This window comes from Nicotiana tomentosiformis, chromosome 9, assembly GCF_000390325.3.
Source record: "Nicotiana tomentosiformis chromosome 9, ASM39032v3, whole genome shotgun sequence".
In the NCBI taxonomy this organism is placed as follows: Eukaryota; Viridiplantae; Streptophyta; class Magnoliopsida; order Solanales; family Solanaceae; genus Nicotiana; species Nicotiana tomentosiformis.
In genome coordinates, this window is record NC_090820.1 from 82,144,528 (window position 1) to 82,170,580 (window position 26,053).

General features: G+C 36.4%; 1 protein-coding gene and 1 long non-coding RNA gene across 3 annotated transcripts; one reads left to right on the forward strand and one right to left on the reverse strand.

Moving 5' to 3' along the window:
• Positions 1 to 505: 505 nt before the first annotated feature.
• LOC104117461 (patatin-like protein 3) lies at positions 506 to 11,322 on the reverse strand. 2 transcript variants are annotated; one of them, XM_009628521.4, is made up of 5 exons: positions 10,764 to 11,320; positions 10,106 to 10,471; positions 9,741 to 9,902; positions 1,193 to 1,492; positions 506 to 1,038 (listed from the first exon to the last, which is right to left on the reverse strand). In XM_009628521.4, exons 1-5 carry the CDS (start codon positions 10,947 to 10,949, stop codon positions 814 to 816), a joined length of 1,239 nt encoding a protein of 412 aa, XP_009626816.1. In that variant the 5' UTR covers positions 10,950 to 11,320; the 3' UTR covers positions 506 to 813. The 2 variants fall into 2 exon arrangements, with proteins under 2 accessions (XP_009626816.1, XP_070041772.1); XM_070185671.1 differs by lacking the exon at positions 9,741 to 9,902 and having other exon boundaries at positions 10,764 to 11,322.
• Positions 11,323 to 22,172: 10,850 nt separating this feature from the next.
• Positions 22,173 to 23,789, forward strand: LOC117281763 (uncharacterized). Its single transcript, XR_011411289.1, has 3 exons — positions 22,173 to 22,601; positions 22,674 to 23,445; positions 23,528 to 23,789. It is a non-coding gene; the product is annotated as an uncharacterized lncRNA (long non-coding RNA).
• Positions 23,790 to 26,053: the final 2,264 nt, after the last annotated feature.

Below are 26,053 nucleotides of genomic sequence, written 5' to 3' on the forward strand. Positions count from 1 at the left end.
TGCGAACCTGCTGGAACCTTCAAATCCCGATTCCAAGGCAGTTTACTCTAAAATCCAATCTTAGTCAATTTTAGCTTTCGAAATGAGAATTTGCTTTCCAATTCAACTCCGAACTTCCTGAAATTTAATCCCGACCATGGGTACAAGTCATTATACCTGAAGTGAATCTGCTCATAGCCTCAAACTGCCGAACGACATGCTAGAGCTCAAATCGATCGGTCGGGTCGTTACATTTTCGTTCAGATTTATCTTTACATGAAAAGTGGCTAAATTTTGATTACTTTTGAAACTGTGGCTATTTTTCAATTATCACTTGTAAATCTGACTATTTTTGAATTTCACCCACAATTCGATCCACCTATTGGCAAGAAATAGCCCTAACTCTAAGTTATTGGTACAGTCCAACATTTTTAATAAAAAAGCAAATTATTGCATCAAAATATCATAATATAATTGAACAATAATCACTATTTAGTGCAGAAATAAAATTTAGATAAAAGCACCCTTAGCTGAAATACGGAAAAATACCAACATAATATGCTGAATTATGGAACTCCTGCGTAAAACTCCAACATATTATGTTAGAATTTTAGCAGATTATAAATTCCATCACATTATGTTGAAATTCATATGTAAAAATTCAAACTCCAACATATTACACTGAAATTTTACAAATATAATTTGCCTCCAATTCAAGAACTCAAATAATTGAAGCTGAAAAAAATTGTTTTGCTAAATAAGTCTCACTATTCGTGGTATGATAAGTTCGTTAAGCATTTAATTTCCTAAATTATATAGTACTACTTAAACTTTTCAGTTGGTGTATCGAAGCTTCTTTTCTTGTGAAAGCAACTTAGCAAAACGGATTAGAGCTTCTTCATTTGTTCCTTCCCCTTGAACGGGTTCATATTGGCCTGTCTCTAAGTTGACCCTTGATACTGGCTTTTTCAATAGATTGTTACCAATCTGCACAAGTGTCTGCATATTTTTTGTGGTTGCTATATCCATTGATGTAGCATCCCCAATCAAATTATCCTCCTGTCCAAAATATAAAGGATATCTGATATTATTTTTATGTTATACACTTTTAGTTTTACAACTTTGCTGCAATAGCTCATTAGTTCAATGACTAGCAATGTCTTTATGTTAAATAATTAATGATCAAATTATAGAAAAAGTCTAGTCTTGATACCTGAATTCTGAGGTAATTCTTTTCACTGCGAAGTGTCTGAAACATAGTTGAAACATGTATATCTACCATATCAGCACTTGCATCATTATAAACATCCAATATTGGGGTCTGACCATTGTTGTAAACCCAACCAAGTAAACCCCATTTTGATGCCGAGGCTGCGTTATACCCTTGATGCTTGCCAATACCTGTGCCTAATGATAGAACCAACATCTTCTTGCTGTCCATTGTTTCCATCTCTTCATACTGAAATTTGCCCCTCATGATTTCTTTTGAAATGTGTGTAATTGCCATTTGTGTCTGCAAATAGAGTTAAAGAAAAGTGCAATTTTATTAGTATGGAAAACTGTCAATGACTCAAAACTTTTTCATAGTATTTGATGTATACTTCCTAGGGATGTACAAAGAAAAATGATAAATCGTACCAAACCAATAATTCATGTCAAACCGGAAAAAAAAAAACCTGATTGTGGTTTGGTTTGATTTGTTTTGGTATTGGAAAAAAAAAAAAAGACCATAATTGGTTTGGTTTTAACTAAACAAAAGTCAAACGAAACCAAACCAATCTGATAGTACATTTATACAACTTTTAAAAATATTTTATACATATAAATACTTATTGTAGTGTAATTTATAAATATTTCTTAAACTTTTTCACAGTTTTATCTTTTAACGTATTATTTCAAGTTTGGACTTAACATTCTTGGATGGTAAATAAATTTTATAGCTCATAAAGGTAGTAACTCAAACAAAGTTCAAATCCATACTAATGCTAACAAAACAAAAATTCAATTCAATACCAGGAATGACGATAGTGTTGGATATTGATGGTAGGCTAGAAACTCGTATTTTAGTCATAGTTTGCATGCTAATTACTATATTTTACTTGTGTTTGAGCTTAAATGATAATGAATTGCACTTATTCTGTGTTTAATGCCTTGCAGGAAGTGATTCCGAATTAAAAAGATAATTTGGAGCTAATTCGAATAATGTGGAGCTTTGAAGTCTATGTAAAAGCCCAAGAAACTAAACTGGGATCACGTTCGGGGGTCGGTAGCCAGGTCTGGATGTCAAAAAGTGAAGAAAATGAATTACTTTGGATAACTAACACTGTCGCGCCGCGTAAATTGATGTTGCATGTCATAATCTGCTCTCTGAACTTCCCCACTACCACACCGCGTGGTGCGGCGCTAGGCACGACGCGCGTGTACAAAATTCTCAGAATATTTTTTCTGTTTTGGTTTGGAAAGGGTAGTTTCGTCTGGGTCTATTCCTATATGGTATAAATACACCAAAAATACGACTTTAGAGAATATTTTACCTTGAAAGCTTTTGGAGAGCATTGGAGGCTACAAGACACAAGATTTCGTCATCTTTCCATAAATTCAATACAGGAGTTTGGATTGTAACGTTTGATTAATGTTTTCTTACGCTTTAATTATATTTGTGATGACTTCCTCCATGATTATAGAGTAGTTTTCCTTAGGGTGTGACGAATATAGTGTTTTAATTGATATTTGTGGATTTTAACTCTAGTTCTTTGCTTGAATTCGTTTATGGAGCTTTGAATTGTTGCAACTTTATTCACCTGTTTATTTAATCAAAAGAGAAATATTGTGGTGATTATCTTTGCATTATTTTGTTTGGTTTAATTCAGCGATTCTCTTAAGTAATCGAAAGAGCTTGTTGAATTGGTGATTAAATCAAGTTAGGAGAATATTCGAGAGACGTTTTCCTTAAGATTAATCCATTAACGCATGCTTGCCTATTTTCATAGTGCTTATATTTGTTCACCTCGTAGAGTTAAGATTTAATCGAGAGAGGAGTCTTGGCTCTACGTTTGAACTAATCATCGAGTGAATTCGTGAGAATCATTAGAGCATTAGAATGAATTGAACTAGAGTTAGATCAAATATAGTTATCTTGCACCTATCCTGTCATGACCCTTATTTCTCCCATTGATTATTTTGGTGTTCCTCAACTCTTGTCTTTCTGTGATCAATTGTTACTTGTTTTAGTTTTCATAGTTAATTTTAGTTATAAGTCATCCCAATCAAAGTGTCAATCATCCTGAATAGTATTAAGCTAGAAATTACTTGAACATTGTTTAAATCCAACAAGTTAACTTCTCAGATGTATGACTCGATCTTTTTCCAAAGAATTGATTCCATACAATCCAGAGGTGGAAAAGTGTCTACGACAGTTGAGGAAAGAGAAAGAACTCACCGAAAAATTCTTGGGGCAATCTTCAACCCAAGAGAACATGGCAAAAAACGGTGAGCATGTAGTTAATTTGGCTGTACAGGAAGCAGCCCAATAGGAAGCAGCCGCACGGGCAGTTGCTGAGGAAGCTCTCAGAGCTGATGAAATGGTTGACGACAACGGAGGATGAAGATTCAACCTGAATTGACCTCTGGATGAAGATGAATTTAGACGCTAAACAACTCAGTTGGAGGTCCTCTTATGAAGAAAACTCTTGAGGAGATTGTTGCAATTCTGAATGAATTATTTGAAGATGCAAATCAATGGCCTGCAGAGGATAACGAGAGAAGGAAAAAGGTTGGGGGTACAACAAGTGTATTCTAACACATCAGTGCAAGCCCAGCTAGACACAATGGCCACAAAGATAAGAAAGTTAACCTTAGCCAAGGCCCAGAGCCAGTCATCCTTGGTTTGTGATTTTTGTGGAATGGGTCATCGAACGCATGAGTGTCAGGCCTCGACTACAGATGAAGTGGTAAATATTGTGGGGAGCTTTGACAGAGGCAACTACCAAAGTGACAATAATTTTAACTCCATGGGGCATAGGCACCTAGGTTTTTCATGGAGTTCACTAGGTGGTAGTGCAAACGCATGGCAGTAGAATAACTCCAGACCCCAGGGACAGGGAGCTCTAGGTTTTCAAAATCACCAGAGGCAGCAATATCAGCCTCCACAGTCTAATTAGTCTAGCATGGAAGATATGATGAAGGCCTTAATTATTAAGACGTATGAGAGGCTTGAAACACATGGCACAACTATCCGAGATCAGGGCGCAGCTATCTCAGAATAGGGCACAACCATTCGAAACTTGGAAAGACAGGTGGGGCAACTTGCTAATCTATTGTATGAGAGGGTTTCAGGAACTCTCTCTGCTGATATTGAAAGAAATCCAAAAGAGACAATAAATGTAGTGTCTTTGAGGAGTGGGAACGTATTGGAGGATCCTAGGTCAAAGCAAAGAGATGAGTTGATTGAAAGATATGTAGAGATTGTGGAGGAGCAAAAAAATGGCAACATTCAAGAGGGTGAAGTGATGGTAGATGGTGGTCTGAAAAGGAAGGGGAAGACTAGAGCTCAGAATAAGAAGAAAGATGAGAATGCAATAAATGAGGAGACTGAAGAGAGTAAATATATGCCTCATTTACCTTTCCCTCATAAGAAGAGAAAAGAGAAGCTGGACAAATAATTTGGGCGCTTTCTAGAAGTGCTCAGGCAGGTGCATGCGAATATACCTTTCACAGAGGTGCTTTCACATATGCCAGTCGATGCTAAGTTCTTGAAGGAGATATTGTCCAACAAGAAGAAAGTAGAAGAGACATCAGTTGTCAGGCTCATAGAGCATTGTCGTGTCATTCTGCAAAATAAGCTCACTCAAAAGCGTGGAGATCCAGGGAGTTTTACTATACCTTGCTCGTTAGGAAGTACTAAGTTGAAAAATCTTTGTGTGATTCAAGTGCTTCTATTAATGTTATGCCTTTGTCTATTTTCAAGAAATTAGAGGGAGAGCTTGGAGAAATTAGGTCGATACCTGTGTCCTTGCAGCTGGCGGATCAGAACACAATCATACCTGAAGGAATAGTGGAAGATGTGCTAGTTCGGGTGGATAAGTTTGTATTCCCAGTGGACTTCATTGTAGTGAACGTGGAGGAGAATAGAGAGGTCCCTTTTAGGTAGACCCTTCTTGGCTACTGGCAGAGCGATTCTGGACATTCAAGAAAGGCAGCTCATGCTCAGAGTGGGGGAAGAAAGGGTGATCTTCAAGATGGAAGGAGCAATGGGGGCCCTAAAGAAGCGAACTAGAGAGAGTAAGCATGATAAGTGTGGGGTGTACCCAAAGAAGGAAGAAAAGAAGTTATCGTCATGGATGTGTGCACTGGTTTGGGCGTGCAAAGAAGATCCCGACTTCGATTCAGACCCCGACTAGATAAATCAGGAGAGTTTTCTTTACCTCTTGCTTTTTATTTGTGTGTCATGGAAATATGCCACAATTTAAAGTATGGGGTGTAGGATGTAAATATGTACATGTGTCTTTGTTTTATTGTGTTTTGTTTCCTTATGTTTTGTTTGAAGAAAGAAAAAATTGACTTTTCCCGATGATAGATTTCCTCGACCGTCTTCTTGAGGGATCAAAGATGAAGAAAAGAAATTTCGTTCATCTTTGTTTTTCTTTGTGCCGCAGTTCTTTTCCAAGGGTTTTGCTTGAACCAGGTGTAGTTAGTTTTTTTTGTTAGAAAATTTGAATTCTTGTGCTATGGTATTAAATGGAGATGACTTTTCTTGACTTTGTTATGCCTTGAGAGTAGTTAGTGTCTTAGTTGTGATACCTAGGCTCAGTTCTTGACTCATGTATAAGTGCCGTAAAATATTTGATTTTAATGTTGCTTAACTGCTTTGACAAGAGAGTCGGGATAGATCCGGTCCTAAGTGAGTTATGTGCCAACGTGTGTGTGAGATTTTTGTTGATATTCTGTGCATGTCAGTTGATGTCTAGAGCTTGCCCCGTGTATTTGCAAAGAGAAATAGCAGTCTTGTTCAGTCTAGAAAGTGCTATAGATATTTTTTTGTTGAGCCAATTATATGTTATGACCCGCCTAATTGTTGTGTATCTTAATTAGCCCCGTTGAGCATGTAATCCTATTTCTTTGGCAACCACACTACAAGCCCGATCCCTGTTTGTTTGAATTGACTATCTATTTGAACCTTTACCTCTCATGAGCACTTGAAATTATTATGAGCTTTTAAAAGCTAAGTTGAGGTATTATCGGGTTTTTGAGTGAACTATTGAAAAAGGAGAAAGGTGCATTGTTTGAAAAATTGTAAGAGCCACTTGTAGGGAATTGAAGGAAAAAAAGTAGTTTGCTTGAAAAACATTCAGAACTTAGAAAAGAAAAACTTTGATTCCTTACTAGTGGTAGTTCTCGTCGTGTTTGTGCTTAAAGATATTGGGAGCTTCATGTTATTGTGTGTGAATATTGGGGTTTGATTTGACACAAGTCTGGAGTTTAATGTGTTAATGTATATGTATTAAAGTTCTTAGGGAAGTGTAGTCACTATATCCAAATGTATCCTACCTGTCCTGCTGCCTACATTAATACCAAAATAAAGACCTACTTGATCTTTGACTGAATGAGCTCAATTAGTAGAGTATTACACTACGGGCAAGCATATGGTGCGTCTTCTGTGGCACATGAATTTTAATTTTGAGAGTAAGTAAATTCTTTCTATCTTGAGTTCGTATTTGTTCTTGAATTTTATTGTGTGTGGAACTACTCTCTATCTTTGGTGTGAGGGAACATGATTTGCAAAGGAAAGGTTATGTCTTTAGCCTCTGTGTCAGAATAAGTGAGCAAGTTTTTGGAAAATACGTGGTGTTTTTGAGTCGAGTCTTGAGGCTAGGATGTTATGATAGGGTACCTAGTCTACTTTAAATATTCTTGGCATGATGCGTTAGGGAAGTTGTCTGATGAGAAGGTCGTCTCTATGTGAAGTGCAGTTTAATTGGTCGAGGACGAGCAATGGTTTAATTGTGAAGTATTGATGGTAGGTTAGAAACTCGTGTTTTAGTCATAGTTTTCACTCTAATTACTGCATTTTATTTTTGTTTGAGCTTAGATGATAGTGAATTGCACTTATTGTGTGTTTAATGCCTTATAAGAAGTGATTCCAAGTTAAAAAGATAATTTGAAGCTAAATCGAATAATGTGGAGCTTTGATGTCTGAGTTAAAGTCTAAGGAATTAAATCGGGATCGCCTTCGGGGGTCGGGAGCCAAGTTTGGATGTCAAAAAGTGAAGAAAATGAATTACTCTGGAAAACTAAAACTGCCGCACCGCGTGGGGCGGCGCGACAGTGTAAATTAACGCTGCCTGTCAGAATCTACTCTTTGAACTTTCCCACTACCACAGCGCGTGGTGCGGTGCTAGGCGCGACGCGCGTGTACAAAATTCTCCGAGTATTTTTTCTGTTTCGGCTTGGAAAGGGTAGTTTCGTTCGGTCCCGTTCCTACATGGTATAAATACACCAAAAAGATGATTTTTAGAGGACTTTTGACCTTGGAAGCTTTTGGAGAGCATTGGAGGCTACAAGACACAAGATTTCATCATCTTTCCATAAATTCAATACGGGAGTTTGGATTGTAACGTTAGATTGATATTTTCTTACTCTTTCATTATATTTTTGATAACTTCCTCTATGATTATGAAGTAGTTTCCCTTAGAGTTTGACGGATATGGTATTTTGATGATATTTGTGAATTTTAACTCTAGTTCTTTGCTTCAATTCGTTTATGGAGCTTTGAATTATTACAACTTTATTCACATGTTTATTTAATCGAAAGAGTAATATTGTGGTGATTATCTTTGAATTATGTTGTTTGGTTTAATTCAGTGATTTTCTTAAGTAATCGAAAGAGCTTGTTGAATTGTTGATTAAATCAAGTTAGGAGAATATTCGAGAGACGTTTTTCTTAAGATTAATCCATTAACGCATGCTTGCATATTTTTATAGTGCTTATATTAGTTCACCTCGTAGAGTTAAGATTTAATCGAGAGAGGTGTCTTGGCTCCACGTTTGAACTAATCATCGAGTGAATTCGTGAGAATCATTAGAACATTAGAGTGAATTAATTAGAATTGGATCACAAATAACTATCTTGCACCTATCATGTCACGACCCTTATTTCTCCCATTGATTATTTTGGTGTTGCTCAACTCTTGTCTTTCTGTGATCAATTGTTACTTATTTTAGTTTTTATAGTTAATTTTAGTTATAAGTCATCCCAATCAAAGTGTTAATTATTCTGAATAGCATTAAGCTAGAAATTACTTGAACATTATTTAAATCCAATCCCCGTGGAGACGATAATTAAACTTTACTATATTTGACTAGTGAGCATCAATTTCGTGTTGTGTTTTGCGCTCGTCAGATATCTATTTTTTAGTTTTACATTGGTTTCTAATGAAAATGCATAACATAGTTTATTTTTTTCTTTGGTGCTTAGTAATGTAATTTAATAGTACTTATTAGGTATACTTATTTTAGCATGAACTATATAATATTTTTAGATTATGTTAATTTTTATTATGACTTATTAATTAGCAATATTTGCTTTATGCAATTTTATTATCGTTGTTATTAAATATTTTAGTATAATGCTATGACGTATCTCATATTATTGTGTTACTTTCTTAAAAATATATTATATAATTGTATTTTACCAGGACTAAAAAAATATTTGGAGCACAAGTTACATTTTGCGCTATGAAGACTTTACCGGAAAAAAACTGAAAATCCAAAAAAAATAAAAAATCCGAGAAGAAACAAGATTGAAAACCTGACTTTGTTGGTTTTCAACTTATGTGGCAAGATTTGATTGGCACAGAGTTTAAGAAGAAAAATATGCCTTTTGAAACTTGTAGCCTTAAGCATGTCATGAGATTTATGTGGCAATAAAAGCATATTATTAAGGGTAAAATAAAAAAATTAAAGTTAAATTATATTCGAATATAAAAATGCATGGGTCATTCTTTATAGATCAGGCTAATAAAGAAATAGTGTTACATAAAATAGAATAATGAGAGTATCTATTTTTTTGTAAGTTTAACTTCTAGGTACTGACAATATGAATTAAGATTTATACCAGTAGATCATCCAAAAATAATTATACGTAGCCAATCATAAAAAAGAGATCAGTAACATGAAACAATAAGGTAGATATCGAGTTAAAACATGATAAAGATACACATAGTATAAATTTATTCTGTTAGATGTTGTTTGATAAGTGGGATAAGGGAAAATAATCCCGAGATTAGATGCGAGATCATTTTATCCGGTGTTTTGTTGAATTGTTAAATTCAGAATTAGCAATTTCGGGATTAATCCATCTCACAATTGGATATTATTCTATCCCACATTGAGGGTGGGTAATAATTTTGGGACTAACTAATCCCAGGATAAATACTGAAATGACAAAGATGCCCTTCTCGAAAGCTCTTCCTCCAAAGTCTTTTAAACAATCAAAGGTTAAAATTGAAAATAAAATTTTATCACAACATATCTAGTATACACCTAAGACATAATTATATTATACTCCATATACTCATTTTTAGTCCAATAAACCAAATATCTCCCGATAAAAATATATTCATTATTTAATTCATATTTTATAATCCCGGAATAACTTGTTCTTAGTGTATGTAAGTTAAATATTTTTTCTCCAAATGGCTACTAAAATTATTTATGATGTTAGTACATGTAAGTTAAGTATTTTTTACAAAATGGCTACTTACTGGATTATTTGCAGCCACACCTCCGTCAATCATATCAAATGTGCGTATTCTCCCTTGAGCATCCCTAGTCTCAAAATAGTGTACCGGAAAAAAGGTTGGTGCTGCGGAGGTACTGAGGCAGATGTCTGATAATAGAACATTCTTAGAGACATTTGCTCTGGCCTAGACACAAATTCAAATAACTATAACCCATCATGTTCATAAGGGAGAAAAATAAAACATCATATATACTAGTATATGTTTGGTACGACATTTAAGAAGAAAATGCTTTATATATCGTTTTCCGAAACATGTTTCAGTAAACAAACATATGCCAGATAATTTTCATGTAAAATGACTTTTATGGTACGAAACAAGAAACATACATCAACAGTGGTGAAGATAATTGGTTGAAGGCGCTTGATATCAAAAGCAGGGATGACAGTATGAGTCAATGTCTGCTTCATAGTAAGTTTGCCTAATATTGATTCAAGCAACAATCTTAAGTAGTTGCCATCGTACTTTGGTCCTCCAAACAAATTGAATATCCTATGCACGAAGCTGTTACGGCGGTTTGCGGGAAAGATGTGAGGGCAGTGTTCCATATAGAAGTTGGAAATATCTTTAGCTGCATATAAAGGGCGATTATCTCTGTTTGGAGCTGTGAGCATAGTAGTAATTAATCCACCTGTGCTTGTTCCTGCTACTACATCAAAATAGTCTATAATCCTTGCATTTCGTCCATCAACCTCCTATTAAACCCAACATAAATATAATTTTGGGTTAAGGTTAAAGAATTGTATCATTCCACGATAAAGATGAGGATGGATCATAGGATTGGCTAAAGAGTGTCTATATATCACAGACCAATGATTAATGAGCCTCCACACGCATAATTAAATTGTGATTGGCCTTATATTTTGTTTACAACTTGGGTCAATGTGCTAGCATTTTTAAGTAATACTAACCAATTAACGTAAGTCCAATATAATTTACCAAAAATGAGGTGAAAAAAAGTAGCTAACACAGTGCTAAATAAAGAACCTGAAGCTTGGATTCAAGAAAGGCAAGAAGGGTTCCTGGAATAATGCCTCTGATTCCACCCCCGTCAATGCTCAAAACTGTTATAAAATTCTTTCCTTTGGTAGCAGCACAAACAAATATTGGAGGTTGTACAACTTGAATGGTCACTAACAAAGTTAGTGAAACTAAGAATAATAACCTTCCCATAATGTACTATCAAAGTTCTATAGTGGAGTGGAAGTTTAGGATATATATGTTTCTTATAATTGAAAGATATAAGCAAAGTTAGAAAAAGGAAAGCAAATTAATGGCATGTTCTTTAGCTGTGCAGTTGTCAATGAAACTTGTCTCTTGTTTGGACTTTTGAGTGGCAATATGAACTTTATGGGGACCTTCACATATGATTTAATCCTCTTTTGTCGTACGTCTTGATTTTAAATATCTTCCATACCCGTGATTTGCTCCTTCATTGGCTTCACGTGACTTAAGTCTTTTAAATTTTCCAAAATGGTTAACTTCAATCTCAAACAGTTTCAACAGTCCATAAAAGATGGATATATGGATGGTTGTTCCAAGTGCATGGAGTAAACTCGGACTCAAATATGATAAGATTGTGTGTCGGATCTCATATTTTGGCCAAGTTGTGGCTAAAAAATAGGAGAGAAAGAAGTTGAACCTCTAACCAACCATTGTGGCTAAAAAATAGGAGAGAAAGAAGTTGAACCTCTAACCAACCAAGACACATTACTTCTCGTCGTTAAATTAAAAGGGCAACATATGGTATTTTCTTAGTCATTTATTTATTTAATTTTTTGGTAAATAAATTACCCCCGGCCTTTTACAATACAGACAACTAGGGGTGTACATAGGTCGGGTTGGTTCGAATTTTTCAATTACCAAACCAAATCAATGGTGTCGGATTTTTAAATTTATAAACCAAACCAATAAAGTCGGGTTTTTCATTCTCGGATCGGATTTTTTTGGTTTTTTCGGATTTTCGTTGTATTTTTCAGTAAAATAAGTAGCACAAAATATGTAACTTATGCTCCAAATATTTATTTTAGTCCTAATAGGATACAACTATATAATGTATTTTTCAAAAAAATAAAATAATAATGTGAGATGAGTCATAATATTGTACTAAAATATTAAATAACATAGATAATAAAATCGCACAAAGAAAATATTACTAATTAATACACCATAATAAAAATTAAAATAATCTAAAAATACTATATAGGCCGTGCTAAAATAAATATAATTAATAAGTACTATTTATTACACAACTAAGCATAAAAAAAAGAAGAAAAACTAGGTAATACATGTTCATTATAAATCAATGCAAAACTAAAAAGTAGATATTCAATACTATTGTCATTCCTAGTGTTGAATTGAATTTCCTTTATTAGCATTAGTATTGATTTGAACTTTATTTGACTTATTACTTTTATGGGCTATAAAATTTATTGGACCATTCAAGAATGTTAAGACCAAACTTTAAATAATACTTTTAAAGATAAAACTATGAACAAGTTTAACAAATATTTATAAATTATATTACAATAAATATTCATATGAGTAAAATATTTTTTAAATTTGTATAAATATAATGTCGGGTTGGTTTGGTTTCGATTTGACTTTTTTTAGTTAAAACCAAACCAAACCAAATCAATTATGGTGAAAACCAAAACCTTAATATGTGGAGAGAAATTCTAATGAAAATGACATCTTGCTTCCTTTTGGTTGGGGTCCAATTATCAATGGTTAACAACATTAAGAAAATAAAAATAAATTGTCAAACGTGGTACATGGTGGAGTTTATATTCGTTAAATATTAGTTGGTGAGTTTCATCTTAAAGATCTATTTGATTATAAGTCTATACCGACAATGATTCTTGTTTGAAGCGCAATATCTGTATCCATTTAGCTGTAATTGGACTGAATAAATAGATAAAGACATGACTAGACCAAACTATATCAGTAAGACAGAAGAATGACAACTTGGAATCTGGAGAGGCCTAATTCTTCATGAAATGACACGTTTACACTGTCCTTTTTATTTTAATCAAAAGCCAACAAGACACAAATTTATGCAGTCCCGTGAACATAAAGCTTATATCTTTGTCCTTATTGAATTTGAGATTTTAAGACATGCAGTACTTTCAGGTGCTAGTAATTGAATTTGAAATTTAAAATTTGCATATTTAATGTATATGTTAGCACATATATATAGTATATCGATCAGAACTATAGCAAGCAGAAGTTCTCGGTCTAAGCCTCACAGTAATCTATTATTAAAAATTTTAAATGGCAAAATGGTCTTCTGTCCATTTAAAATTGCACCGGATTACTAACCCAGTAAATAAACGTATGAGTTTTCCCGTTTAGCACCTCTACTTCACAGAATGAGGAGTAATAAACGCCTATTGACCATGCATATGTGAAAGAAAAATTATTGACATGGCCAAACTATGTGCAAATCACATTTAAATGGCGCGTGAATATAGTAATTTTGATAGAAAAATATTAAAATAAATAAAAATATATAAATAATAACAAAATATAACAAAGAATAAAAAATAAAAATTAAGATCCCAACACTTCCTTCCTCCCACCCCCTTTCCCCCATTCTTTCCGTTTCTCATCTCATCCCTCGACCCAACCTTTCCCCTCCGTCCCCTCTCCATTCTTTCCCTTATTAACCTTTCGTTGAAAAGGAATTACAACTTTTTCTTAATTGAGTATAAGGATCTAGAGAGAAGAAGGTAACTCACAACTCGATTTTCGGTAGAAGGAAATCGTCTCCAATCTAGTCATCACTCTGATGGTGATATTAATTTTGTGACGATGTTTTGGCGGAAAAAAAAAAGGCTCTCTTCTTCACATTTAAGTGTTTGAAGTTTCTTTTTGGAGTATGTTTTTTGTCAACGAAGAGATTGATGGTGGTTTATGGCTAAGGTCACTATTACAAACTTTAAGATCTAGTCAATGCTCCTCTTTTTCTTTTTCTAAGAAAAGAAAAAATAAGCCGCAAGGGTGAAATGTCATTTCTGATTTGTTTGGTCTATGTCAATGGGCTTGGTGGGAAAGAGGTTTCAACAGAGATGGTGATTGAGGTGGTTGAAATCAAACGGAATAAGGTGTTTGGGCGAAGAGATGGCTAGAAATTAACAAAATGAGTAGGCAAAACACGGAGAGCGTACTATTTGTCGCCGACATATATATTACCAGTGAGTTCTCCGACCAACTTGAGTTTTTTGCTGGTTTATGAGCTTCTTATTGTCTCAGTTGTGGTGGAAGAGAAGAGAAAGAAAAAAAAGTTAAAAATTTGATAAATTGAATTTAAAAAAGTGGGACCTACAAATTACACATGTCAAATAATAAAAGGTTAGTAAAAGTATATCATTTTTAACATTAGAGGATTTTCTGCGATGCATTTTTTCTCTCACTGCATGTTAGCTTAACGTACGCATCCATGGGGAAGATGGCACGAATTCCATCTCAGAAAGCTCTAATGGCGCAAGCGTCATCATCGTTGGCAATTACAAATCAAGGAAGGAAAGAAAATTAAAGCAAAATTGATGTAGTAGTAACTCAGTCGCCGAGGGAAAAGGAAAATGTACAACATGAGGTACAATTGAGGGAAGAAAAGTCATATTCACATGTAAAAGTGCAAGAGGAATGGGCTAAAATAGTTCAATCGCCGACGAGCAGTCGAATATTTTCTTGGGCTGAGGAAGTAGAGGCAACAGAAGAGACAATGCAAAATAAATCAATTTGGGACGATTTGATATTGGAAAAATCTCGAACACCGACTTCAAATTGAAATATATCGCCCCTGAAACTCATGGTAAGTTTTCTGTTTGTGCAATTGATGTTGAAGATATAAGTTTAGAGCTAGAATATTGAAAGTCGGCAGTAGTTTGCTATGTCCTTGGGGCACACCCTCCCCCCCCCTCTTTTGCTGTGCTAAATAGATACATACATAGGATGTGGGCGAAGCATGGTATCAACAAAATTTCTATGTTGGAGAATGGAATTGTATTAGTTTGATTTGATTCCGGGGAGGGGGGGGGAGGGGATAATGTGATACAAGGGAGAATTTATCATTTCGCTAACAAACCATTTCTAGTTAAAGCATAAAATCCGGATATAGAATTTACTAGAGAAGAATTGCTGATAGTGCCTATATGGATCAAACTACCCGGCCTCGAATTCAAATATTGGAGTCCTAAGGGCCTAGGCAAAATAGGCAATTTTATTGGGAAACCACTTCTAGTGGATCACAATACGAAGAAGAAAATGGGGCTCAATTTTTCTAGGTTATTGATAGAGATAGAAATGGATGCAAAGCTTCCTGATATGATAATGTTCAGGAATGAAAAGAGGGTACTATTAGAACAAAAGGTCCAATATGATTGGAAACCTATATTATACAATTTTCTGCCATATGTATGGGCACTCTGAAGAGGAATGCAGGAAGAAGAAGGTTACAAAACCTGAATTACTAAAACAAGGTAAACAGGTGAGAAAGGAGAAACCAGAAGAACAGAAGGAGAAGCAAAAGGTGGACTCTAAAGAAGCAGAGAATCAGGAGAAGTTACACTATGGTATAGCAGCAGCCATGACTAAGGGAGAAATGGCACCTGCTGAATCATCTTCCAACATAGTGAGGAATCACAATGTGCAGAGTGGGAGACCTGTTGATCAGACTACAGGGTGGATTACTCCAGTGAATATCAGAAAGCAGCAGTTCAAACAAAATCAGCAAGTGATCAATCAGAATTCTTTCCAAGTTCTTGACAAGGAAAGGAACAATAATCAGACTCAATCAAGCTCAGTTTGAAATGAGGGAGGCCAACTTATTCCTCTCTCAGGAAATGGTTAGACTCTTAAGCTGGAATGTCAGGGGAATCAATGGCCCTACTAAGCAGAAGGAGGTCAGACTCCTTTGCAATGAACAAGAAGTAGGTCCGGTTGATTTACTAGAAACAAAGGTCAAAGTAAATAAGATTGAGGGTCTAGTAAACAAATTATTTAGAGGTTGGCAATATGTTACAAACCTAGAATACTATTATAATGGTAGAATTTGGATTACTTGAAAGCAAGATTACTACCATGTAACTCCTGTTACCAGTTTAGGACAAGCAATCACTTGCAAAGTGATATACACTCCTATGCAGACGGCATTTATGCTGATATTTGTATATGCTTTTAACCAAAGGGCAGAGAGGAGGGAATTGTGGAGTTATTTGGAGAATCAAAGTATAGGGTGTAATATCCCTTGGTTGGTTCTAGGTATTTTAAACTCAGTGTTGAATCAGGAAGACAAAATTGGAGGGAATCCTATAATTGTAGCTGAGATACTGGATTTTCACAATTGTGTGGAATCATGTGGATTGCTGGAAATGTCAACTCATGGCAGTCGATATTCATAGAATGACAAACAAGGAGATCAAAAGGTATTTTCAAAAATAGACTGGGCTTTTATTAACAATGAGTGGCTTACTAACATGCCTATATATACAGCCATATTTCTGCCTGAAACCATAAGTGACTACTGTCCAATTAAGGTGGCTCTGTAGAGTACTTCTCCTAGAGTTAAGAAACCATTTCAATTTTGTAATTTCTGGTCGAAACATCCTCAATTTGCTGAGAAAGTGAAAGAGGTGTGGAAAGTCCAAATGGATGGATGTAAAATATTGCAAATGGTAAAGAAGCTTAAGATACTAAAAAGGAAGCTGAAAGAGCTGAATGGGAAACATTTCAGAAACATAGTAACAGAGGCAAGTGAAGATGGAGAAGCTCTAGTTCTGGCTCAAAGATCTTTGCAAGCCAACTCTTACGATCAAGTGCTTCAGTAAGATGAAAAAGTGAAGCATCAGAAGTACAGGTAATCATCTTATCTGGCTGAGTTGTTCCTGCAACAAAGAAGCAAGGTAACATGGATCAGACTAGGTGATGACAATACAAAATACTTTTTCTCAGTTATAAAATATAGGAAGATGCAAGAAGCTATTACTTAGTTGCAAGAGAAGAAGAATAGGGTGCAAACAGATCCTAATAATATAACTGGAATACTAGTGGAGTACTATGAAAACTACTGGGGAGGAAGGAAACAACAAGAACAAAAGCTCATACATGATTGCTGAAGAATGGACCAACACTGAGTATAGAGCAACAAATTGAGTTAGTGGAGCCTTTCACATAGAGAGATGTTAAAGAAGCTATGTGGGGAATAGATATTAACAAAAGTCCTGGTGCGGATAGATATGGAAGTGGTTTTTATAAAGCTGCATGGGAAATAATTGGCAAAGACATATCTGAAGCAGTGTTAGAGTTTTTTTATCTATGGGAAACTGTTGAATTAAGTGAATGCTACCATGGTTTTTTTGATTCTAAAAGTCAAAATTTCAGAAAATGCTAGCCAATATAGACCCATCTCTTATTGCAATGTATTGTATAAATGTATCTTAAAGATGCTCTGTACCAGGTTAAAGAAGGCAATCACTCATTTATTAGCTAATAACCAAGTAGCATTTGTTGCAGGGAGGTCATTGGTTCACAATGTACTTATCTGCTATGAATTGTTAAGGCACTACAATAGGGAGACCTCTCCCAGATGTATGATGAAAATTGATTTGAGAAAGGCATATGGCATTGTTAGCTGGGACTTTATTGAAGAGGCATTGGAAGGGTATGGATTCCCATCAAGTTTTACCCAAACGGTTATGACGTACATCACATCCACTAGATTTTCTGTGAAGGTAAATGGGATAGGACATGGATACTTTGCTGGGAAGAGGGGTCTAAGGCAAGGAGATCCAATCTACCCCTTATTGTCTCTCCTTGTTATGGAGTATCTATCAAGCGTATTTAGGAAAATGTTGAGCTTCCGAATTTCAAATTGTATCTCATGTGTAAAGTACTGAAACTTACACATCTTATATTTGTTGATGATCTAATGATATTTTGCAAAGGTAATAGTGCATCAGTAACCAGAGTAATTGAGGCTTTAAAGCATTTTAGTAAGGTGACTGGTTTGGTGGAAAATTTTGATAAATCAAACATCTTCCTAGCAGGAGTGGATGAATCTGTAGAGGATGAGTTGTTGTGCTGGATAGGCTTTACTGCAGGTACCTTTCCCATTAGGTACTTGGGACTTCCATTATCATCCAAGAAGTGGAGCAAGGTGGAATGACATCAACTGGTGGATAAAATAACTAGTAGAATCACTAAGAGTTATGCAAGGCAATTGTCCTATGCTGGAAGGTTACAAATAATCAATGTTGTTCTGTTTTCAATCTACAACTTCTGGGGAGCTGTTTTCATTTTGCCTCGGAGCATCTTGAAAGAGGTGGATAAAAAGTGCAGAGAGTATCTTTGGGGCGGGTCTGAGGAAAAGAAAAATATTGCTTTGGTCACTTGGGAGAAGGTGTGTATCCCAAAGAAATTTGGGGGTTTAAACATTAAGGATAGTAAAACTTGGAATGAAGCCTCAGTGGGGAAACTAATCTGGCATCTGGCTACTAGCAAGATGTGCTATGGGTTAAATGGATACATGGGCTTTATATGAAAACTAATACTGATATATGGACGCATATACTACCAGTGGACTGCAGTTGGTATTGGAAGAAACTTAATGGAATCAAGAACAAGATGGTGGATTAGTATTCAAATGAGACATAAAGACTGAATTCAACAGGTAAATATTCAGTGAGCAAGAGTTACCTAGCGATGAAGACTAACCTGTCTAGAGTTCTAGAAGCTGATTTGATATGGAGTTCACTGCTGCAATCTAAACACATAGTTATCGTTTGGTTGACAGCTCAAGACAAATTACTTACAAAAGATAGATTGATGAGGATGCATATACAAGTGGAGGACACAAGTTGCTGCCTATGTGAAGTTGTATATATAGAGACACAACAACACTTATTCTCTGAATGTAGCTGGATAGAAGTCGTCAGAGAAAGTTTAGCAAACTAGATTGGAGTAAATATCAGGAAGTAAGGAGTTATGCAATGTTTGCAATGGATCAACACTAGACATTGGAAACAGTTCAAGAAGGAAGTGATCACTGCAATTTGGGGAGCTGCAATCTACCATACATGGACTGCTAGAAACTAGAAGTTATTTAGAGGAATAACTGTAAATAGGAGTTTTGTAATTGCACAGATACAAAGAGAGATCACAGAGAAAGTAGATATGCTAAGAGGATCAAAGATAACCCATAGTTGTAGTTTACTGATTAGGAGATTATGTAATTAGTTTGACAGGGACCTGAGCAACCAAATTGGTTTCTTAGGTGCTCTATAGGTGTATTGTTTTGTTTTTGTTAATGGTAATTTTCACAGTTATTACCACACACACAAAAAAAGGTTAAGATATGACATGTCATTTGTGTCGTAGCGATTGAGGGACACACTTAAGACGGATATGTTTATTAGTCCTTATTCTGTAAAGTAGAGGTATTAAACTGGGAAACTCATAAGTTCATTTATTCGGATTGACAATTCGATGTAAGTTTAAGTGGCTAGAAGGCTATTTTACCATTAAAAAAAAGACGTGCTCGATGTTTTTGTCTCAAGAAAAAGAGTTAAGACTCATGTGTGAGGGAAAATAATATAAATAAATAATCATGTTCGCTATCTAGTACTACAACATTTTAAATGATGTGATCCTACAATTCAATGGCCAAAATTTCACATCATACCACTTGTAACTGGCAGCCACAAAACAGATTTTTTTTCCCGTAAACAACTTTATTTTATTACTTCATAACATGTCTCAAATGTTCAAAAGATACTATAGAATCAGTTACAAGCCTAACTTGGGAAAACAAAATCCCAAGAAATCGATGTAAAAACGAAATAGAAAATTTAGCTAGATTATGAGCTAAATTTAGCCATAAAACAGTTTTGACCAAATGAATATTTATATATCGAGGTAGTTACTGGTAATCAAATGTATTTAGGCGAGACTTTACATAGAAGAAGTTAAAATCGGAGGCAGAACCAAAATATGGTTCTTTTGGACTCAAAGAAATAAAATATGTAAAAAAAAAACTGGCCACCATAATATGTATAGCGCGGTATTTCATCGCGCTATACCTTAACGGCACGTTGTATTTCACCGCGCTATATTTGAACTTGAATTCCCGCGTATAGCGCTCTTATTTGGCGTGCTATGGTATAGCGCAATAAATAAGCGCGCTATACCGACATAAATAAACGACCATCTCCTTCCCCACTCCCAAATCCAGAAGCCTCCCCCCCCCCCCCAAATTTTAACGAAAAAAAAAGTCGGGTGGAGCCCACCGGTCCAACAAAAAGTGTAGATTCTCGGTCTCACATCGTATCTAAGGCGTTATCTCGTAGTGGGTTGCTTGTTTCGACTCCAAATCACCAAATCTTCAACTTTCCAAAAATTTTAAATCGAGATATTCCGACTTATTTTTTGTTAAAACTCATGTATAAAAAAGGCCGAATAGTTATTTTTACTGTGTTCTATGTTATTTCGTGATTGTGTTGCGATTTAATAAATTTGTTATTTTTTATCCGGATTATATTATTAGTGTGATAAAAAATTTAGTAAAATAGAAAAATTGTTATTAGTTGTTAAAAAAATATTAATTAATTAATTTTTACTTTGGTATATATTTTTTCGTGATTGTTTTGTGATTAAATTAATTTATTATTTTTATCCGGTTTAGATTATTTATTTGCTAAAAGATTAGTAAAATACATAAATTGTTATTTTAGAAATAATTAATTTAGATGTTATTGTTGTACATATATGAATATGTGACTTTAGTTTCCTGTAGTGATATCTTGTGCCTGTAACTTTAATGTAGTGCTCGTATTTGTAATGCAGTACCCTTTTAGCATAGTAAAATGTAGTGCCCTTTAGCGTTGTCTCTTTGTAGCTATTGAAATTAATCATTTAATTATCTGTTAAACTCAAAAATATCTTTAAAAAAGTCGATAGTTCAAACACAAACTTTCTCGAATTCTAGTCAACAAACGTAAGAAAATAACATTAGAAAACAACAATATTTGTCAAACTAAGTATTGTTACATAAATATTTAATAATTAAATCTTGTATAGTTATGAAAATTAATTATTTAATTTTATTATAGTAAAAAATAGGTGAGTAATAAACTAACATATAAAATAATAAACTAACATTTAAAATAATAAACTAATATATAAAATAATAAACTAACATATATTAAAGATGTTAAGCAATGAAAAAGAAAAATACTTTAATTAATATTGTTCAATTTACAGTAGTCGTCATGGAGGTTCCGCCTGTGCATCTCGGACCTGCATCGCTAGAGCTACTGTTGCTACAAGCCGAGCATAGGTCTTCGTACATATGGGAGGGGCAGTCTTTGGCCCAGACATTCTGCGCTAGATGGGTAGACGATATGTGGGACTTTCTTAGGGCCCACCGACTCCATCCCCGTATAGTCAGACACATTCAGGATACAGGTTTCTATAAGATTATTGAGATCGGCCGGTTGCAATTGGACTGGTCGTTGATCACGGCTTTGATAGAGCGGTGGCGACCGGAGACGCACACATTTCATTTACCCATTGGCGAGGCTACTATCACACTTTAGGACGTGGAGGTTGTGTATGGGCTGTCGGTTGATGGACATCCTATAGGTTACCCGCATGAGCTAAGAGATTATACGGGATTGCAGTACCTAGAGATATTGTAGCGGCTCACCGGGTTCCAGCCAGCGGAGGAGGCTGCATTGAGTGGGGCCAGTTTTTGTAGTTGACGCCCGTCCGGCTGTATCTGGAGGTGATGGATGCGGACAATACTGATGATACACCGGATCTTCATATCAACCGGTATACGAGATTGTTGTTGTTGCTTATGTTTGATAGGGTATTGTTCCCGAACACTTCAGGAAACCTAGTTAGCTTGAGATTTCTTCATCATCTTGATGGGCTAGATGATTTACCTGGTTGCAGCTAGGGTACAGCTATTCTAGGTTACTTGTATAGGCAGATGTGTCGGGCGAGCATGGGCACCCAGCGAGAAGTTGCCGGATTTTTGCCACTGCTTCAGGTGAAAATATAGTCAATTATTTTCATGATTATAACATATATAGTAAAAATGTACCTTAAATTTTACGTCCACATTGTATATTAGGTTTGGACCTGGGAGCAGTTCCTGCAGTTGCAGCCACCTCTACCACCTATCGCTCCGGATACACCACCTCCCTTTAGCTAGGAGATGGATTGATAGACGAGGCTACGGACGCGAGGTCGAGGCTCGACATAATCTCCCATATTGCAGGGATTTGTTGGATTTGCTGGAGGACGTGCAGGTACATGTATACTTAAGTTTACTTGGCATGGCTTTATATGTGTTGCGCTTACTCATGATTCTTGTTTTTACTTAATAGTTTATATGGAGGCCATACAGCGACGAGCTTATAGTTGGTTTGCCCGATTATTGCTCGAGCAGCCGACTTATATTGAGCTCTTCTGTCCCATTGATATGTCTCGATATTGTCGAGCATCATGCCACTGAGCTAGTCCTTCGCCAATTTGGTCGACCCCAGCTTGTACCTACTCCGCCCGCTTGTCTTAGGACACATTACCAGCGGGATGATCGTTCCAAGGTTGACCAGACATACGTGGCCTGGCTAGAGGCGCAGATTGATATTTGGGACCGGCGGCATGACCTGATTCTGCCACCCTCTCCACCTGAGCGTACGGATGGTGAGCATGAGTATATGGGCTGATACCGCAACGTTACCCAACTTTTTTATCGGGAATCCCGTTCATCGCGCTGGTGATCGGTACATTCCATACATCGGGAGGCATGAGGCACCGGTATGTTATCTGTTATACTTACTTATAATGTTAACCAAGCGTTCCATAATTAATATTCTACATGTTGTGCAGGCTATTGGCTTACATATGTTTTACCAGTTGGGCCTGCAGATGCAGCAGTATACCGGCGAGGGAGCGGTAGTTTTGCACGAGTATGGCCGCCAGGTTACAAATCTGGCTTTCCGTACATTGAGGCGAGCCCGAGATGACGAGCGCTTAGGACACGAGGCTGATTATCTGCCGCCAGAGCAGTACCATCGTGGGCCAGTAGTGGAGCCTGAACGTGGTCGACGTGCCCAGAGAGGAAGGGGTGTCCCACGAGGTCATGGAGGTCGGCAAGTACGTGGTCCCCGGCAAGGGGGCGTTGAGCCACCTACTGAGGATTTTGGAGTTGATCAGTCGGGTGACCACCCTGAGCCAGATGATGCTCCTCATGATATGACGCCATTCAGCCTTCAGCTGACGCCGGGGACTTCGCAGGTGACCCCGTCAGCTCCATTGTTGATCGCGGGCACGGCCATTACGCGATAGGAGTGGGATAAGTATTTTTATGGTTCCCCAGAGCCATCGACGATTGCTGATGATCGTCCGACACGAGATGTGCATAGTGGGCGCCGACTGAGTTATGGGTCATCATCGAGGGATGCTGAGGATCTTTCACAGGCGCAGGTTTGTTTGTATTACTATTATTTATTTTTATTTTTATCTCATTGATTAGTCATCAATATCTAAAGCGTTTTTATTTTTTTTAAAGACATCATCCCCGCCCGTCATGGAGGCCACTTTGTGCGATACTGACATGCCTGAGACGAATGATTATATTGAGGAGCCCGCCGAGACCATGGTAAGACCATTAAAATATTTTTAGCTAACACGTACATTAGTAATATATATTTCATATACTAAAATATCTTATTATTCGGTAGGTTACTGCTAGACCAACGGCCCCTTCTACCGAGTCTGCCAGCCTTACCAATGATCATGCTGCAGCGCATCCTCCGATAAAGCGGCGACGTGATGAGGATGATCCTGAAAGTGTAGCCGGGCGGGATAGGATGCGCCTCAGGCCAGCCAATGCTATACAGGTTGTGGGACATATTGACATTTTTTATTATCTGTACATATGACATTCTGTATATATTAACAACATTATTTATGTTTTACATTATTTGCGCATGTGTTTTTATATCTCGGGTTATTTATTAGTTTATTACTACAACACAAAAAATAAAAACGACAACTTAACATAATTTAAATTCGATACAATTAATGAAAATACATGACACTTAAAACATAAGGATAAAATACTACACTCAATACATCCACGTGTTTGTTTAGTCAGTATCGCCCATTATTCTGTGCTTCAACCACTTAAATTGCTCTTCCAACCTATTTTTTCTTCTTCTGCCTCTTTTAGTTTCTCCTGCACTGCCGCAAGTTATTGTTGTAGTTTAAAGATCTGGAGTTTGTATTCACCGGTCATATTCCAAGCATACTGCAAATATGATTTGTAGTATTCCTAGTTAATGGGTTCATCATACCATTCTTCAAATCTACATTGATTTCCGTCCTACCAATGGGGATTATAATACAATAGTATTAGTTAACAAAAAATATTAAAATGGTTCCCACTGAATGTGTTCATTTCACAATTGTGGGTGCCAATGTATTTACCCACAACCTACATATTTATTTTCAGCTTCCTCGTATGCAGCATCCATTTACAGCCCGTAAACCATCTATGATAAATAACCTTGTATACATCCGGAGATGACTCATGAACCACGATCTCACGACACTCTTTTATGTTGTACATTCTCACCGCCCTGCTTAGGCGCGCTTTATCAGCAAAAAGTATGCCCTTTGACAGCACCGTTGCTCTAGATTCATCCCACATTGTTGTCCGAATTTCTTCAAGATCCCTTGTGAGGGCATCCACATCCGGCATACTTGGCAAATGATCAAGGTAGGGAATCTCCCTTGAATGAAACAGCACGTGAGACTCGTACACTCTTGGTCTAACGGGAGGTGGAGCATGCTCCCTCGTCAAATCAGGTTCAGCATTATCTTCCTCCTCCTCATCACCCTCATCAGCATTGTTGTCATAATCATTATTCTCTTCCTGACTTTGCGCATCTTCCAGATCCCGATTAAATATGTCGTCTTCGGGCAATTGAATAAGGACAGAACCTTCAAGTTGCTCATTTTCACTGTACAACCAATAAAATAATGAGTTTCTCAAATTGATCCAAACTTTACATATAGCTTTATCACTTCACTTACAAATCATAATGTGCATGATATCCCATGATGGATATTATCCTGTTGATGATGACTCCCGGATGGACCACCATCATCCAATACACCAAAACTAGGCATTTTCCAACTGGGCGTTGGTTCATAACTTGTAAAATTCATATCTGGCCGGTAACCCCTGTGGAATATATGAGTGTTAATACAAATTCATTACATAAAAATAAACATCGTAACATAAAGAAAAATTAAAGCTTACCACTCGGCTTGTGGATTATGTAAACTAGGGGAGAAATTATTTTTCCGCTCTTCATTCGCCCGTGGAGATAAGTTTAGATCAGGCCAAACTCTTTCACCGGAACCTGTTCGGCTAAACTGCTCCAAAATAACCACCCGATGATTGAGGGATATCCCTACTTTGCGGAACCTTATTATTGCGAACGTCTTCAGCCTTAACGTACATTTCCAACATTTTTATCACAAGATATTCCCGATGTTCATACGGAGTCCTCAAAAATCTCTCAGAGTTTTATCGTCTTCGATGTTAAATTCAGCATGACAAGCAACCCCTTGCGGAGTAACAGAATACGGATATCTTCCGGTTACTTTAATATTCACCGAACGTTTGCTTACACTCATTTTTTTACATAACAACAATACCAATGTATCGTACTCTATTGTAAGTGGCAACTTAGCATGACACTGTGGAGAACAACTATAGTGTACTGAGTTATTCTCCACCACAACCTCACCCCACCCCACCCAATATAATGAAACCCTAATTCTTCGCTCTTCAGACATTATGACAAAATGCAAAATAACTTAACGAACAAATATTTCGGAAGACTTGAAGGATTCTGAATGGATTTTTAGAAAATCCTCCTGAAACTCTTTAAATAAGAAAAAAAATTGATGTATAGCGCCTTAAATATGCGCGCTATACCCAATTGAATTATTGGTCTGTAGTTCAGAAGATTTATCAGTGGGCCCAAAGTGTGGTTCTTACATATAGCGCGGCATTTAACAGCGTTATACCCTGTTGAATTATTGGTGTGTTAGTTAATACCAGAAGAATTATTAGTGGGCCCAATAATTATGTATAGCGCGGTATTTCACCGCGCTATACCTTAACGGATAAACGTGCCGTTAAGGTATAGCTTAGTGAAATACTGCGCTATACATATTATGGTCCCCAAATT

Excerpts from the sequence above, each read along its gene's own strand:
- LOC104117461 (XM_009628521.4), bottom strand. The coding sequence starts at position 10,949 with ATGGGAAGGTTATTATTCTTAGTTTCACTAACTTTGTTAGTGACCATT. Across the intron at positions 1,493-9,740 it reads GTGTGGCTGCAAATAATCCA|ACACAAATGGCAATTACACA; the intron begins GTAAGTAGCCAT and ends CTCTATTTGCAG. Across the intron at positions 1,039-1,192 it reads AGAATTACCTCAGAATTCAG|GAGGATAATTTGATTGGGGA; the intron begins GTATCAAGACTA and ends TATTTTGGACAG.